Source organism: Heterodontus francisci, chromosome 8 (genome assembly GCF_036365525.1).
Source record: "Heterodontus francisci isolate sHetFra1 chromosome 8, sHetFra1.hap1, whole genome shotgun sequence".
Lineage (NCBI taxonomy): Eukaryota > Metazoa > Chordata > Chondrichthyes > Heterodontiformes > Heterodontidae > Heterodontus > Heterodontus francisci.
The window spans coordinates 118,511,470-118,527,854 of NC_090378.1; the positions used below are offsets into that span (position 1 = coordinate 118,511,470).

Consider the following 16,385-nt stretch of genomic DNA (forward strand, 5'->3'; position numbering starts at 1 on the left):
ATAAATATTTTTAAGGCAGAGGAAGATAGATTCTTGATAAGCAAGGGGGTGAAAGGTTATCATGGGTAGGAGGGAATGTGGTGTTGAGATTACAATCAGATCAGCCATGATCTTATTGAATGGTGGAGCAGGTTCGAGGGGCCGAGTGGCCTACTCCTGCTCCTAATTCATATGTTTGTATTTCTGTTTGTAATCAAATCTTATGCTAATGTGCTATTGATTGAGAGTTTAACCAGCCAATCATTAGAATCACTTGCTGAAATACAGCCAATCAACTGACAGGAATGTGGGACATTTCCAAAGTACTCCCGAGACATTTACTGAATATTCTTAATGTTTATTACCTTTTACAGATTTACATTTACAGTAAAAAGACTTGAATAAACAGCTCAGTGAGAGGAAGCTGGAGAAATTCACAGGGAGAATGAAGGTTTATTAAAACAGTTGTGGAGATTTTCTCAATAACATGAGAATCCTGTCGCTTTAAACAGAGACTAAACTTTAAATTGTAACTGCAGGGTGAGCAGGAAGGAGGTCTGGTTTACTGAGCGGTGACTTCTGAGGTTCATATTATTTTAGCGCAGCTGACAGTCTTCAGCATCTTAGAGAGGTTTTACTTGGCATCACGAGTCTACATTGTCCAATCAAACACTCCCAGGGCAGGTACAGTACGGGTTAGATACAGAGTAAAGCCCCCTCTACACTGTCCCAATTTAGTGCCTTGACCCCTGATCCTCAGAGGTGTCTCAGACCCAGTCACGAGAAGGAAGAGAGTTGAAATTCCGTGCTGACAATGACCTTTATCCTCCCAGCTCACCCCTGTTATATTTAAAGTTGTGTCTCCTCTGCGGACTGTCTCTAACATTCTACACACATTCTGATCTGCTCACACTCTTACTGAGGGGAGAGGACAGGGTCTCGTGGGTGAGGGCACAGGAGAAGCGGGCGTTGGACTCCCAGTCAGAGCCAGAGAGGGTCAGCAGGCTGCTGACACTGTAGGTGCTGTCCGAAGCTCGCAGGTAATTGCTGGTCTGAACTCCGGCCGAAATGGCTGCACCGTCCTTCTTCCACTCCACCCCCACTTCATCGGGATAGAAGTGATCGGCAAGGCACACCAGGGTGGCAGTGCCCTTGGCCTTGACCTCCTCCGGCGAGGGGGGCATCAGGGTCAGTGTGGGTTGAGACTTCTCTCGGCCTGAAAGAGAAGAGAAAAACTGTTAATCACTGCATGTTTGTGTATTTCTGTGTTCTATTTGTATATTTTTTGCTCTCTGTATATATTTGTGTGTTTTATGTATATATTTGTGTCTTTTGTCGGTATATTTGTGTGTCCTCTGTATATATTTGTGTGTTTCATGTATTTATTTGTGTGTTCTGTCTGTACATTTGTGTATTCTCTGTGTATATTTGTGTGTTCTATGTGTATATTTATGTGTATGTTTCTGTGGGTGTTTCTGTGTTTGGATATGTCACATCAGATAACAGACAGCTGAGTTAATGAACTACGGCTGGTGTTGAATCGTTAGAAATGAGCACCATCACTTCTTAATTTGCCTCGCTTGCTAGGTTTAGTCTAAAATACAAAGACAGTGGATGGTTTGATGTTCAACTGGTTAAATTGTGTTCGACTGCTCTTGGAAGTATGATATGGTAGTTTTTTTTATTCATTCATGGGATGTGGGCGTCGCTGGCCAGGCCAGCATTTATTGCCCATCACTAATAGCCCTTGAGAAGGTGGTGGTGAGCTGCCTTCTTGAACTGCTGCAGTCCATGTGGGGTAGGTACACCCACAGTGCTGTTAGGCAGGGAGTTCCAGGATTTTGACCCAGTGACAGTGAAGGAACGGCGATATAGTTCCAAGTCAGGATGGTGTGTGGCTTGGAGGAGAACTTGCAGGTGTTGGTGTTCCCATACAACTGCTGGCCTTTCCTCCTAGGTGGCCAGCCTTTGACCTGCTCTTGTAGCCACAGTATTTACAGGGCTACTGCAGTTCAGGTTCTGGTCAATGGTAACCCTCAGGATGTTGATAGTGGGGGATTCAGCGATCGTAATGCCATTGAATGTCAAGGGGAGATGGTTAGATTCTTTCTTATTTGAGATAGTCATTGCCTTTCACTTGTGTCACGCGAATGTTACTTGTTACTTATCAGCCCAAGCGTGGACAGTGTCCAGGTTTTGCTGCATTTCTAGATAGTCTGTTTCCGTTTCTGTGGATTCGCGAATGGTGCTGAAGGTTGTGCAATCATCAGCGAACATCCCCTCTTCTGACCTTATGGTGGAGGGAAGGTCATTGATGAAGCAGCTGAAGATGGTTGGGCCTAGGACACTATGCTGAGGAACTCCTGCAGTGACGTCCTGGAGCTGAGATGATTGACCTCCAACAACCACAGCTATCTTCCTTTGCGCTAGGTATGACTCCAAACAGTCGAGAGATTTCCCCCTGATTCACACTGACTCTAGTTTTGCTCGGGCTCCTTGATTCCAGACTCAAATGCTGTCTTGATGACAGTTATTACTGAAATGAGTCTGAAAGAAGGGCAGGAATGGCAGCTCAATATTCCTGATACTGAGTTTCCCAACGGGATAGAGAGGGAGAGAAAAAAGGAGAAGGGTTTCACAATATTAGTCAAAAGAAAAAATCGCAGCTGTGAGGAGGGATGATATTCAAGCAGGATCATCGAATGAGGACATTTGAATGAACGTAGGAACAAAAAAGGGGCAATCACATTGCTGCACTATATATAGACCAGGGGTCGGTAACCTTTATTACCTGAAGAGACTGTTTTCAAAAATATTACCTAAAATAAAAACTACTGGCAGTGTCAAGACCAAAATTCAGCATTTCTAAACCAAATACCTTCTAAATTGCCAAGTGTCTCTGGTAGAATGCACACTTTGTATATATAATAAATAAAATACATGTATTGAATTTATGTATCAATAGAAAAAAGTCAAAATCAGAATAGGTTTCACTCTGAATTATTGCATTTTTTTGACTTGTTTTTGTATAATTTTGTCAGTGAAGTCAAAATTTTAAAAAAAAATTGAAATTCAGATGTGCAGAATTAAGACAATTTTTTCAGCTATTGATTCTCGTAATAAAAAAGAAGTTTCTAATAGCAGAATAATTTATCATCTCAGTGATATTAGAAACAATAATGGTCACAAACATAAAAGCTGTTCCTCCAATGGAAGCTGTACCACTCAAACAAGTTCATTTAGACAATGATGATGCTTTTCATTTAAATAATCATTTGAAACTATAAAGTACAACATAATGATTAGCCTTTTATCCCCACAATAAAAACACAGTTTACTTTCCTTGACTGAATTTTTTCGGCCTTTTTCATGTTAATGTGATCCAACTGGAAAAGGTTGGCAGCTGTAAATGAGCTGTTAAAGAGTCACATGTGGCTCCGGAGTCGCAGGTTCCAGACTCCTGCTATCGACCCTCAAACAGTCAGAGGGAGAGAGAAGAGCAAATGTGTCGGCAAATTACTGAAAAGTGCAGAAACAACAGGCCAGTAATAGGAGGGGATTTCAACTTTCCAAAAATTAACTGGGATAAATTCAGTATAAAAGGTACAGAGGGCGCAGAATTCCTAAAATACATTCGGGAGAACTTTTCTCATCAGTAGAAAGGCCAACAAGAGAAGATACAGTTCTGGACTTAGTTTTCAGGAATGAATCTGGGCAGGTGGAAGGGGATCAATGTGAGAGTGTTTTAGTGGCAGTGATTATAATTCAGTTAGATTTAGAGCAGTTATAGAAAAGGATAAAGATGGACCAAGAGTAAATGTTTTAAACTGGGGAAAGGCCAATTTTACTAAGCTGAGATGTGATTTGTCAGAATTAGACTGGAAACAGCTACTTGAAGGTAAATCAGTGTCAGAGCAGTGGGAGGCATTCAAGGAGGAGATAGTGAGGGCTCAGAACAAACATGTTCCCACAAAGAAAAAGGGTGAGACTCCCAAATCTCCATTTACCGCAGATGGTAAAGAGCATACACAGTAGGATAAGGTACAAAAGGGAAACTTATATCGGATACTGAGATCTTGATACTGCAGAAAACCTGGAGAAGTGTAGAGAGTTCAGGGGTGAAATTGAAAAGGAAATTAGGGAAACAAAGAGAGGACATGAAAAAATATGAGCTAGTAAAATCAAGGAAAACCCAAAGATGTTTAATAAATACATAAAGAGCCGGAGAATCACTAAGAAAAGAGCGGGGTAAATTGGAGTCCAAAAACCTAACCTGTGTGTGGAGGCGGAGGATGTGGACATGTTTCTGAATGAATACTTTGTGCCTTTTTTCACAGAGAGTGACAAAGCAGACATTGTAGTGAAGGAGGAGGAGTGTAAAATCTTGGATGGGATAAACTTAGTGAGGGAGGAAATATTAAGGTGTTTCACATCCTTGAAAATGGATAAATCACCAGGCCCAGGTGAAATGTATCCCAGGCTGCAAAAGAAGCAATGGAAGAAATAGCGGAGGCTCTGATCCTCATTTTCCAATTCTCTCTGGTTAAAGGCATGGTGCCTGAGGACTGGAGGACTGCTAATGTTCTACTGTTGTTTAAAAAGGAAAGAATGGATGGACCAAGTAATTACAGATCAGTCAGCATAACCTCGGCAGTGGGAAAATTATTGGAAAAAGTTCTGAGAGACAGTAAAAACCATCATTTAGAGAAGCACGGGATTAATTCAGGACAGTCAGCATGGATTTGTTAAGGGAAGTTTGTGTCTGACTAACGATTACATTTCATGAGGAGGTTACAAGGAGTGTCAAAGTGGGCGTCATGTTTGAAAGAGTCTACATGGATTTTAGCAAGGCCTTTGATAAGATCCCACATGGCAGACTGGTCAGAAAATTAAAAGCCCATGGGATCCAAGGAAAAGTGGGAAATTGGATCAAAAATTGAGTCAGTGACAGGAAGCAAAGTTTTATTGTCAACGGGTGTTTTTGTGAGTGGAAAGCTGTTTTCAGTGGGGTTCTGCAGGGCTCAGTACTGGGTCCACTGCTGATTATAGTATCTTTCAATGATTTAGATTTAAATGGAAGGGGTATTAAGAAGTTTGCAGATGATACAAAAATAGGCCTTGCGGTTGATAATGAGGAAAAAGGCTGTAGACTGCAGGAAGATATCAATGGACTGGTCAGGTGGGCAGAAAAATAGCAAATGGAATTCAGTCCAGAGAAATGTGAGGTAATGCATTTGGGGAGGACAAACGAGGCAAAGGAATATCCAATAAATGGGATGATACTGAGAAGTGTAGAGGAACTGAGGGACCTTGGAGTTCATGTCCACAGATCCCTGAAGGTAGCAGGACAGCTCGATAAGGTGGTTAAGAAGGCTTACGGGATGCTTGCCCTTATTCGCTGAGGCCTGGAGTATAAGGGTAAGGAGGTTATGCCAGAACTGTAGAAAACACTAGTTAGACCACAGCTAGAAAACTGTGTACAGTTCTGGTCACCACATTACAGGAAGGATGTGATCAAACAAGAGGGGGTACAGAGGAGATTTACGAGGATGTTACCAGGAATGGAGAATTTTACCTATGAGGAAAGATAGGATCGGCTGGGATTGTTATCTCTGGAACAGAGGAGACTGAGGGGAGATTTAATTGAGGTGTATAAAATTATGAGGGGCCTAGATAGAGTGGATAGGAAGGACCTACTTCCCGCAGCAGAGAGGTCAATAACCCAGCGGCATAGATTTAAATTAATTGGTGGAAGGATGAGAGGTGAATTGAGGAGTAATATTTTCACCCAGAGGGTGTTGGGGGTCTGGAACTCACTGCCTGAAAGGGTGGTAGAGGCAGAAACTCTCATCACATTGAAAAAACACTTGGATATGCACTTGAGGTGCCGAAACCTACAGGGATATGGGAATAAGAGCTGGAAAGTGGGATTAGGTTTGTTAACTCATTTTCAGCTGGCATGGACACCATGGGCCGAATGGCCTCATCTGCATTGTAAATCTTTCTATGTTTCTCTGTTTAAACGTCTCTAATGAAGGTTTATCACCAATTCAGCACTGAAATGGTTAATAGTAAGAGTGTTTAAAGACTCAGTGTCCCTTTAAGACACTGTTAACCTGACAGGAAGCTCGAACTATAGATCAGTCTATCCGGAGGAAACAGGCTCAGTGTTAACAAATCTCAGATCACACACACATCCGGAGAACTTTCTCTGAGAACACTGGAGCAGACTTGTATCAACACATGTCAGAAAGGATTCATGTTGGGTGTCGGTGTAGAAGGTTTTCGATTTCATTTAAAACCTTCTTGTCCAACACTGGGGTGAGGTCAAGGGTGAGGTTATAATCAGTCTCAGTGTACTGGGATCAGGCAGGGTCACTGCTCCAAATGATCCCATGAACCCTGGAAGGTGAGAGTGTGCGCGAGGGTCAGGATCAGGAGCCTCCAAACTCAAAGAAAGACTTGCATTTCTATAGTGCCTGTCACCACCTCAGGATGTCCCAAAGTGTTTTACGGCCAATTGTGCACAGCAAGATCCCAGACAGCTGAGTGATAATGAGCAGATAATCTGATTTTCAGTGCTGTTGGTTGAGTGATAAACATTGTCCAGAACACCGAGGAGAATTCCCCTGCTCTTCTAATAGTGCAGTGGGATCCTTTACATCCACCTGAGAGGGCAGACGTCAGTTTGTCTCAACTGAAAGACAGCACCTCTGACAATGCAGCACTCCCTCAATACTGCACTGCAGTGTCAGTCTGGATTATGTGCTCCAGCCTCTGGAGTGGGACCTGAAGCCACGACATTCTGACTCAGAGGTGAGAGTGCTACCCACTGAGGCAACACTAACACCTCACAGTCGAATAGCCTGCCATTCTCACCCTCCCGGCTCACACTTGGAGGAATGAGGCCACTTGGGGAGGGTGGAGCTGTGCCCCAGCCAGAGATAGTGCCTTCAGGAGAGAGATGGAGAGCAGATTGTGGGAGACCTGTAGTCTAGAGGGGTGACATTTAACCAGTCGATGGCAGGTGCTGAGCCCTTTCCCCGTAAGTATTATGTAAGTCGATGGGGAAAGTGGGAGGGGCACTAGAGTAACACCTTTGTTGCTGCTGAAACTCTTGCTATCTGCTCAGTCATGTCTAATAAACACACAGACAAATCAGACAAACATTAGTCGGTTTTATGTGGATTTTCTGCTGGGTTCAGCTTTAATCAACAGGGTATTGTGGGAGCTCCCGGTTAATAAAAGGAAAAGAAAGACTTGTATTTATGTCGGGTATTTCACACCTCAGGACCTCCCAAAGTCATTTACAGACAATGAAGGACTTGTTTAAAGAGCAGTCACTGTTTGAATGCAGGAAATGTGGCAGACAATTTGTGCACAGCAAGATCCCACAAACAGCAATGAGGTAAATGAACATTTTCAGTGACATCGGTTCAGAGATAAATATCAGTGTCATGCAGGCCCCCACCTGCCAAGAATGAGGCACATTAATTTCACCATATGAACACTGCTTTTTAATCTGTTGCTGGAGTAAAGAAATAACTTGTTTTTAAAAAACAACACCAGGCCCTTGACTGGAAAGACATTGGCATAATAACAGACAGAACTTGGAAGGGACAAAAGACCATTTCCTGACAAATTCAATCCACAATGGACTTTTGATTACCAGACATTGAGGATGGAGGAGCTCCCATTCCAGCTTGACTGCTAAGATGGCCGACTACACCATCGGACATGGCCAGACCAGTTTAGTCACATGACTAACTGGCTGTTGTAGTTTTTTGAATTTGAACTTGCCACAGAGAATTTGAACTCAGAAAGCTGTTTGCTCCTGGACTGAAAAGACTTTTCATGGCTGGCTTGCCACTGTCTCTCTCCCATTGGCTTTCATCTCTCTGACCAGCTTCAGGAATCATTGAAGACATATGAACCGCAAGAGGGAAAAGTCTCCCACAGTGAACAAGGTTTAAGAAGAATACTGGGCCCCAATGAAAAGCAACACCTACCGACAAGCAAGGACTACAGTGAGCTCGAAGCACAGTAACAAAAACTCTCTTCAGAGATTGCCTCAAACCTCTGCACTTTATTTTTCTTCTGCTCTTTTCTGTCTCTATTTGCATGTGTGTATCGCATATGCATGCTAGCATGGGGCATGGCGTGTATCCGTACGCGTTAACTGAATTAGAGTTTTAGTTTAAGTTTTAATAAATTTCACCTTTCTTCTTTAAACCTAAGAAAACCTGTTTGTGCTCATTTCTTTGCCTCACACAGTGTGTTTCAAATTAAATCTTGTTACAGTAAGACCAGGTGAAGGCTGTGAAAGACCCCTAGAGACTTTCATCACCTGGTCAGAACAATCGACCTGAACTTGACCCAAAGACAAAGCAACTGAGAGTCTCCCCAAAACCCTGGAACACTGAAGCCACTGGATTGGGAGCCCTGCTGTCGCTGTTTGTCATCAGAACTTTGACAAGAGATAAGCAGGGAGTGGACAGAGCAGAGTTAAAGCTGGGGGAGGTGGGACCTTGGTGTCTCACTGTGCTGGTGCTGAGATCAGTTCTATCAGAGACTGTGACAGAGACCCAGAGCTCACACTGAGACTGGCAGGAGTCTAGTGAGGGATTTCACTCCATGGAGCAGGAATGTGACCACAGTCTGCAAACGTCCAGATCTCCTCTACACACTCGGTAAAAGTTGGTTACTTATATCTTGCTGGTTAAAGGGGGAATGTAACTAAAGAAATACAGCTGGGCACCCTGTTATACACAGTGCTCTTCAATGAACCATTTCATTGACTGCAGCTCCTTACTAACACCTTCCACTATTCAGCATTTGTGTTTTCGAAAGTTTCAGTATTTAAAGGATTAATAACGGAGGATTGAGGTTTACTTACTCAGTCTGAGCTTGGTTCCTTTACCGAACGTAAACCACACTGACAGCTTCCAGTGCAGGGGCTGTACAATATCCTCTGCTCTCTGTTTCACTCACTCACTCTCACCCTCTCTCTGTCTTTCACTGTCACTGTGTCTCTTTCTCTGTCACTCTTTGCCTGTGTGTATGTGTGTCTCTGTCTCTCACACTCTCTCTATATATATCTATTTGTCTCTGTCTCTATGTGTGCTTCTGTCTGTCTCTGTCTGTGTGTGTCATTCACAGTGTGTCACACTCTGTCTCTGCTACTTTGGGTTTCTCTCACATTCTGTCTCTCTCTCATTGTTTTCTCTCACTCTGTCTCTTTCACTCTCTCATTATGTCCCTCTCTCTCACTCCCTGTTACTCTGTCTCTGTCACACGCTCTCTCTCTCTCACACTCTCTCTCAATCTGTCTCTCTCTTTCTCTCACTCACTCTGTCTCTCTTTCTCACTCTCTCTCACTCCCTCACTCTGTCTCTCTTTTTCTCCCTCTCACTGTCTCTCTCTTTCTTTCTCTCTCACTCTCTCTCTCTTTCTCCCTCTCACTCTCTCATTCTGCCTCACTCTGTCTCTCTTTTTCTCCCTCTCACTATCTCTCTCTTTCTCTCTCTCTCACTCTCTCACTCTGTCTCTCTCTCACTCTGTCTCTATTTCTCACTCTCTCTCACTCTCTCACTCTGTCTCTCTTTTTCTCCCTCTCACTGTCTCTCTCTTTCTCTCTCTCTCACTCACTCTCTTTCTCACTCTCACTCTCTCTCATTCAGTCTCACTCTGTCTCTCTTTTTCTCCCTCTCACTATCTCTCTCTTTCTCTCTCTCTCACTCTCTCACTTTGTCTCCCTTTCTCACTCTGTCTCTCTTTTTCTCCCTCTCACTCTCTCTCTCTTTCTCTCTCTCTCACTTTCTCTCTCTCTGTCTCTAACAGACTGGGATGAATTCTCCCGGTGCCATGGAGACGGGGTTCTCATTTGGAGGTTGGGCAGGACTGGGAAAAATACGACGAGCCGTGTCAACATGGCTCCCTGACACATTCCCGCCTCCGGGTTACTTTCCCATGGGTGTACTGGGAACCGGTCATCTGCTGCCTCCATGGAGATGGGCAGACAATTCGAGCAATGAAGTTCACATTTAGGGGCCATTTTTGAGCCGGTGCTGGTATTTTACCAACGTCGGAGCGGCCTCCCCACCCCCGAGTGCGGAGGCCACCAGCTCAATGGAGGAGGCCTCCCGGCAGCAGGCCTGGGGACCATCGGAGACGGAGACTCTATGTCCCAATGACAGAGCTACAGGGATGAAAAGCTGCAGTCCCGCCTGTTAATAATCCTGTGGAGGAGTTTCCTAACCCTAACCCTCTTCAACCTGATGGCCCAACTGGCTTCAGCCCTTTTTATTTTACTATTCCTCTACAGGCAGCCAAGGGCGTCTCCATGTTGAGGGGCCCTCACTCTCGCCTGCCTGTTTCAGCAGGGCCCACCTCTCCCGGTGGAGCTGCCAGCCTGACATCACTGTGGGCCCTCTGATTGGGCCTGCAGGCTCGGGAGCCTGACTGCCATCATTAATAGGACAGTGAGTGTGGAGGTGACCAATTAAGAGGCTGCCTCCCAGAAAGTTGCTCCGGCGAGTGCTGATGACATGGGCAGGCTCGGGACCCTCATATAGGCCAGAAGTCAGAGTCCCAATGTCCACTGGGCCAACCAGCCATCTCTCTCTCTCACGCTGTCCCTCTTGTGCTCTTTCCCTCTGTCTATCTCACTATCTCCCTCTCTCTCTTTCTCTCATTCTCTTTCTCTCACTCTTTCTCTCTCTCTATCTGTCTCTCTCTAGCACTTTCTCTCTCTCTCCTACTGTCTCTCTTTATCTCTCTCTCTCTCTCTCACTGTCTCTCTTTCTGTCATTCTCTCTCTCCCACTGTCTCTGTTTCTCTCTCTCTCCTGCTGTCTCTGCTTCACTCTCTCTCTCTGTTTGAATTCCATGCTGCCGTGCTTGGGAAAGTTGGGAATTCTACTTGTCGATGATAAATCTTCCAGCTGCTCTTCCCACCACATCAGATGGAAAAACCTGGAGCCACTCAATTCCTGGAAAATGAAAATCTCCCAGCTAACCGAGCTCACCTGCCTGTGCCCTGGAAAAAAGGGGAGGAGTGTTTCTGTAAATGTGATGTTTCTGTTGCTGACTCTGCTCTTCCTCATGGACCATTTGAAAACAGTGAGTTTCAGAGTCGGTGGATCATGTCTACATGGAGTGGGAGAGGTTGTGGCCCCTGTTCCATTATTTGAAGGGGCTGCTCCTCATCCTCTGGTTCCAATTCAGGCCCACACTCCTGATCTTTGGCCACCCAGTGCAGAGGGGACTGGGCAGGTTGGAGGCCCCTCCTCGTGGGTCTGCTCCTGGGCCTGGCCAAGGTGTCCATCCACAGGCCCGAGTTGGATGGGACCCATGGGGGTGGTGGCACTGGCTGCCAGTCTCTCTACCATGGCATTGTCCCCACCCGGGTGGCCCTGGAGAAGGAGCAGGGGGTGTCTGCTGGGTCACTTGAGGCCTTCAGGCTGCAGTGGGCACCACAGGGACAGGAGTGTGTAGTGGATCGTGGAAATAACATCAGGCTTTAATTTGTTCAGTTTGCTTTCTATTTATGATTTCAGTTTTATTCATTTCGACACTTTTCTAAATTGGATTTTGATTGGTGAAAATTGTGTCATCCAGATTGTCCAATCAGATGATAAGAAACCTGTTTCCATAGTAACTGACCTGGGGTGTCTGACCTGGGATGGGGGGTCAATAATAATGATCAATAATTAGTCTGTGCTCATGAAGCGACTCCACGAGAACCCAGAGAGAATCGAATGAAGCAAAATGTCAAATCTCCAGAGCTGTGAGATTCTCACTGATGAAGACAGCAGCTCCTCGTCCTCTCTAAACTCCTCCATCCTTTCTCAATTCCTCACACCGTTCAGGGGAATGTTTCTGTCAACACTCTCATCGACACATGTGGCAGCAATGCACAAAACAGCAAATATTTCCCAGATAGATAAGACAGGAGATTGAAGCAACTGTTTTAATAGAAGGTCTGTTTATTATATAATAAATATAACTGTGGGATGTGTCGGTACAGGAGGTGGGACTGTGTGTCCATTATTAACTATTATATATAACTGTGGGATGTGTCAGTACAGGAGGTGGGACTGTGTGTCCATTATTATATATTATATATAACTGTGGGATGTGTCAGTGCAGGAGGTGTGACTGTGTGTCCATTATTATATATTATATATAACTGTGGGATGTGTCGGTACAGGAGGTGGGACTGTGTGTCCATTATTAACTATTATATATAACTGTGGGATGTGTCAGTACAGGAGGTGGGACTGTGTATCCATTATTATATATTATATATAACTGTGGATGTGTCAGTAGTGAAATTGGGACTGTGTGTCCATTATTATATATTATATATAACGGTGGATGTGTCAGTAGAGAAATTGGGACTGTGTGTCCATTATTATATATTATATATAACTGTGGGATGTGTCAGTGCAGGAGGTGGGACTGTGCGTCCATTATTATATATTATATATAACTGTGGGATGTGTCAGTGCAGGAGGTGGGACTGTGTGTCCATTATTATATATTATATATAACTGTGGGATGTATCAGTGCAGGAGGTCGGACTGTGCATCCATTATTATATATTATATAGAACAGTGGAACGTGTCAGTCGAGGAGGTGGGACTGTGCGTCCCTTATTATATATTATCTAGAACTGTGGGATGTGTCAGTGCGGGAGGTGGGACTGTGCGTCCCATATTATATATTATATATAACAGTGGAACGTGTCAGTCGAGGAGGTGGGACTGTGCGTCCCTTATTATATATTATATATAACTGTGGAACGTGTTAGTCGAGGAGGTGGGACTGTGCGTCCCTTATTATATATTATATATAACTGTGGAACGTGTCAGTCGAGGAGGTGGGGCTGTGCGTCCCTTATTATATATTATATATAACTGTGGAACGTGTTAGTCGAGGAGGTGGGACTGTGCGTCCCTTATTATATATTATATATAACTGTGGAACGTGTCAGTCGAGGAGGTGGGACTGTGCGTCCCTTATTATATATTATATATAACTGTGGAACGTGTCAGTCGGGTAGGTGGGACTGTGCGTCCATTATTATATATGATATATAACTGTGGAACGTGTCAGTCGAGGAGGTGGGACTGTGTGTTCATTATTATATATTATCTATAACTGTGGAATGTGTCAGTGCGGGAGGTGGGCTGTGAGTCCATTATTATATATTATATATAAATGTGGAACATGTCAGTCGGGTAGGTGGGACTGTGCGTCCATTATTATATATTATATATAACTGTGGGATGTGTCAGTGCGGGAGGTGGGACTGTGTGTCCATTATTATATATTATCTATAACTGTGGGATGTGTCAGTGCGGGAGGTGGGACTGTCTGTCCATTATTATATATTATATATAACTGTGGGATGTGTCAGTCCAGGAGGTGGGACTGTGTGTCCATTATTATATATTATATATAACTGTGTGATGTGTCAGTGCGGGAGGTGGGACTGTGTGTCCATTATTATATATTATATATAAATGTGGAACATGTCAGTCGGGTAGGTGGGACTGTGCGTCCATTATTATATATTATATATAACTGTGGGATGTCAGTACAGGAGGTGGGACTGTGTGTCCATTATTATATATTATATATAACTGTGGGATGTGTCAGTGCGGGAGGTGGGACTGTGTGTCCATTATTATATATTATATATAACTGTGGAACGTGTCAGTCGAGGAGGTGGCACGGTGCGTCCATTAATATATATTATATATATCTGTGGGATGTGTCAGTACAGGAGGTCGGACTGTGTGTCCATTATTATATATTATATATAACTGTGGGATGTGTCAGTGCGGGAGGTGGGACTGTCTGTCCATTATTATATATTATATATAACTGTGGAACGTGTCAGTCGAGGAGGTGGCACGGTGCGTCCATTAATATATATTATATATATCTGTGGGATGTGTCAGTACAGGAGGTGGGACTGTGTGTCCATTATTATATATTATATATAACTGTGGGATGTGTCAGTGCGGGAGGTGGGACTGTGTGTCCATTATTATATATTATATATAACTGTGGGATGTGTCAGTACAGGAGGTGGGACTGTGTGTCCATTATTATATATTATATATAACTGTGGAACGTGTCAGTCGAGGAGGTGGGACTGTGCGTCCATTATTATATATTATATATAACTGTGGGATGTGTCAGTTCGGGAGGTGGGACTGTGTGTCCATTATTATATATTATATATAACTGTGGGATGTGTCAGTGCGGGAGGTGGGACTGTGTGTCCATTATTATATATTATATATAACTGTGGGATGTGTCAGTGCGGGAGGTGGGACTGTGTGTCCATTATTATATATCATATATAAATGTGGGATGTGTCAGTGCAGGAGGTGGGACTGTGTGTCCATTATTATATATTATATATAACTGTCGGATGTGTCAGTGCGGGAGGTGGGACTGTGTGTCCATTATTATATATTCTAGATAACTGTCGGATGTGTCAGTACAGGAGGTGGGACTGTGTGTCCAATATTATGTCTTATATATAACTGTGGGATGTGTCAGTGCGGGAGGTGGGACTGTGTGTCCATGAACATATATTATATATAACTGTGGGATGTGTCAGTACAGGACATGGGACTGTGAGCCCATTATTATATATTCTAGATAACAGTGGGATCTGTCAGGACAGGAGGTGGGGCTGTCTGTCCAATATTATATATTATATATAACTGTGGGACGTGTCAGTCCAGGAGGTGGGACTGTGTGTCCATTATTATATATTAGATATAACTGTGGGATGTGTCAGTACAGGAGGTGGGACTGTGTGTCCATTATTATATATTATATATAAATGTGGGATGTGTCAGTGCAGGAGGTGGGACTGTGTGTCCATTATTATATATTATATATAACTGTGGGATGTGTCAGTGCGGGAGGTGGGACTGTGTGTCCATGAACATATATTATATATAACTGTAGGATGTGTCAGTACAGGACGTGGGACTGTGAGCCCATTATTATATATTCTAGATAACAGTGGGATGTGTCAGTACAGGGGGTGGGACTGTGTGTCCATTATTATATTTTATATATAACTGTGGGATGTGTCAGTGCAGGAGGTGGGACTGTGTGTCCATTATTATATATTATATATAACTGAGGGATGTGTCAGGACAGGAGGTGGGACTGTGTGTCGATTATTATATATTATATATAACTGTGGGATGTGTCAGAGCGGGAGGTGGGATTTTGTGTCCATTATTATATATAATATATAAATGTGGGATGTGTCAGTGCAGGAGGTGGGACTGTGTGTCCATTATTATCTATTATATATAACTGTGGGATGTGTCAGTGCGGGAGGTGGGACTGTGTGTCCATTATTATATATTATATATAACTGTGGGATGTGTCAGTGCGGGAGGTGGGACTGTGTGTCCATTATTATATATTATATATAACTGTGGGTTGTGTCAGTAGAGGAGGTGGGACTGTGAGTCCATTATTATATATAATATATAATTGTGGGATGTGTCAGTGCGGGAGGTGGGACTGTGTGTCCATTATTATATATTATATATAACTGTGGGTTGTGTCAGTAGAGGAGGTGGGACTGTGAGTCCATTATTATATATAATATATAATTGTGGGATGTGTCAGTGCGGGAGGTGGGACTGTGTATCCAATATTATATATTATGTATAACTGTGGGATGTGTCAGTGCAGGAGGTGGGACTGTGAGTCCATTATTATAAATAATTTATAATTGTGGGATGTGTCAGTGCAGGAGGTGGGACTGTGTGTCCAATATTATATATTATGTATAACTGTGGGATGTGTCAGTGCAGGAGGTGGGACTGTGTGTCCAATATTATATATTATATATAACTGTGGGATGTGTCAGTGAGGGAGGTGGGACTGTGTGTCCATTATTATATATTATATATAACTGTGGAACGTGTCAGTGTGGGAGGTGGGACTATGCGTCCATTATTATATATTATATATAACTGTGGAATGTGTCAGTCGAGGAGGTGGGACTGTGCGTCCATTATTATATATTATATATAACTGTGGAACGTGTCAGTCGAGGAGGTGGGACTGTGCGTCCCTTATTATATATTATATATAACTGTGGAAAGTGTCAGTCGAGGAGGTGGGACTGTGTGTCCATTATTATATATTATATATAACTGTGGGATGTGTCAGTGCGGGAGGTGGGACTGTGTGTCCATTATTATATATTATATATAACTGTGGGATGTGTCAGTACAGGAGGTGGGACTGTGTGTCCATTATTATATATTATATATAAGTGTGGAACGTGTCAGTCGAGGAGGTGGGACTGTGCGTCCATTATTATATATTATATATAACTGTGGGATGTGT

At 43.5% G+C, this 16,385-nt stretch overlaps 1 protein-coding gene and 1 gene segment (V, D, J or C); one reads left to right on the forward strand and one right to left on the reverse strand.

The window, feature by feature from the left end:
- Positions 1–316: 316 nt before the first annotated feature.
- The window catches only part of LOC137373103 (Ig kappa chain V region Mem5-like), a 50,877-nt gene continuing 34,808 nt past the window's right edge, over positions 317–16,385 (reverse strand). Inside the window, 2 exon segments of the V gene segment in view lie at positions 317–1,195; positions 8,876–8,914. Coding sequence covers positions 867–1,195; positions 8,876–8,914 — 368 coding nt within the window.
- LOC137373101 (ral guanine nucleotide dissociation stimulator-like 1) overlaps positions 8,366–16,385 on the forward strand; it is a 76,021-nt gene continuing 68,001 nt past the window's right edge. Inside the window, exons 1-2 of one of the 2 annotated variants that reach the window (XM_068037973.1) lie at positions 8,366–8,669; positions 10,943–11,099. The gene's annotated coding sequence lies outside the window, so the exon portion shown is untranslated. The remainder of the gene's footprint in view (positions 8,670–10,942; positions 11,100–16,385) is intronic. The other variant, XM_068037972.1, reaches the window with a different exon arrangement.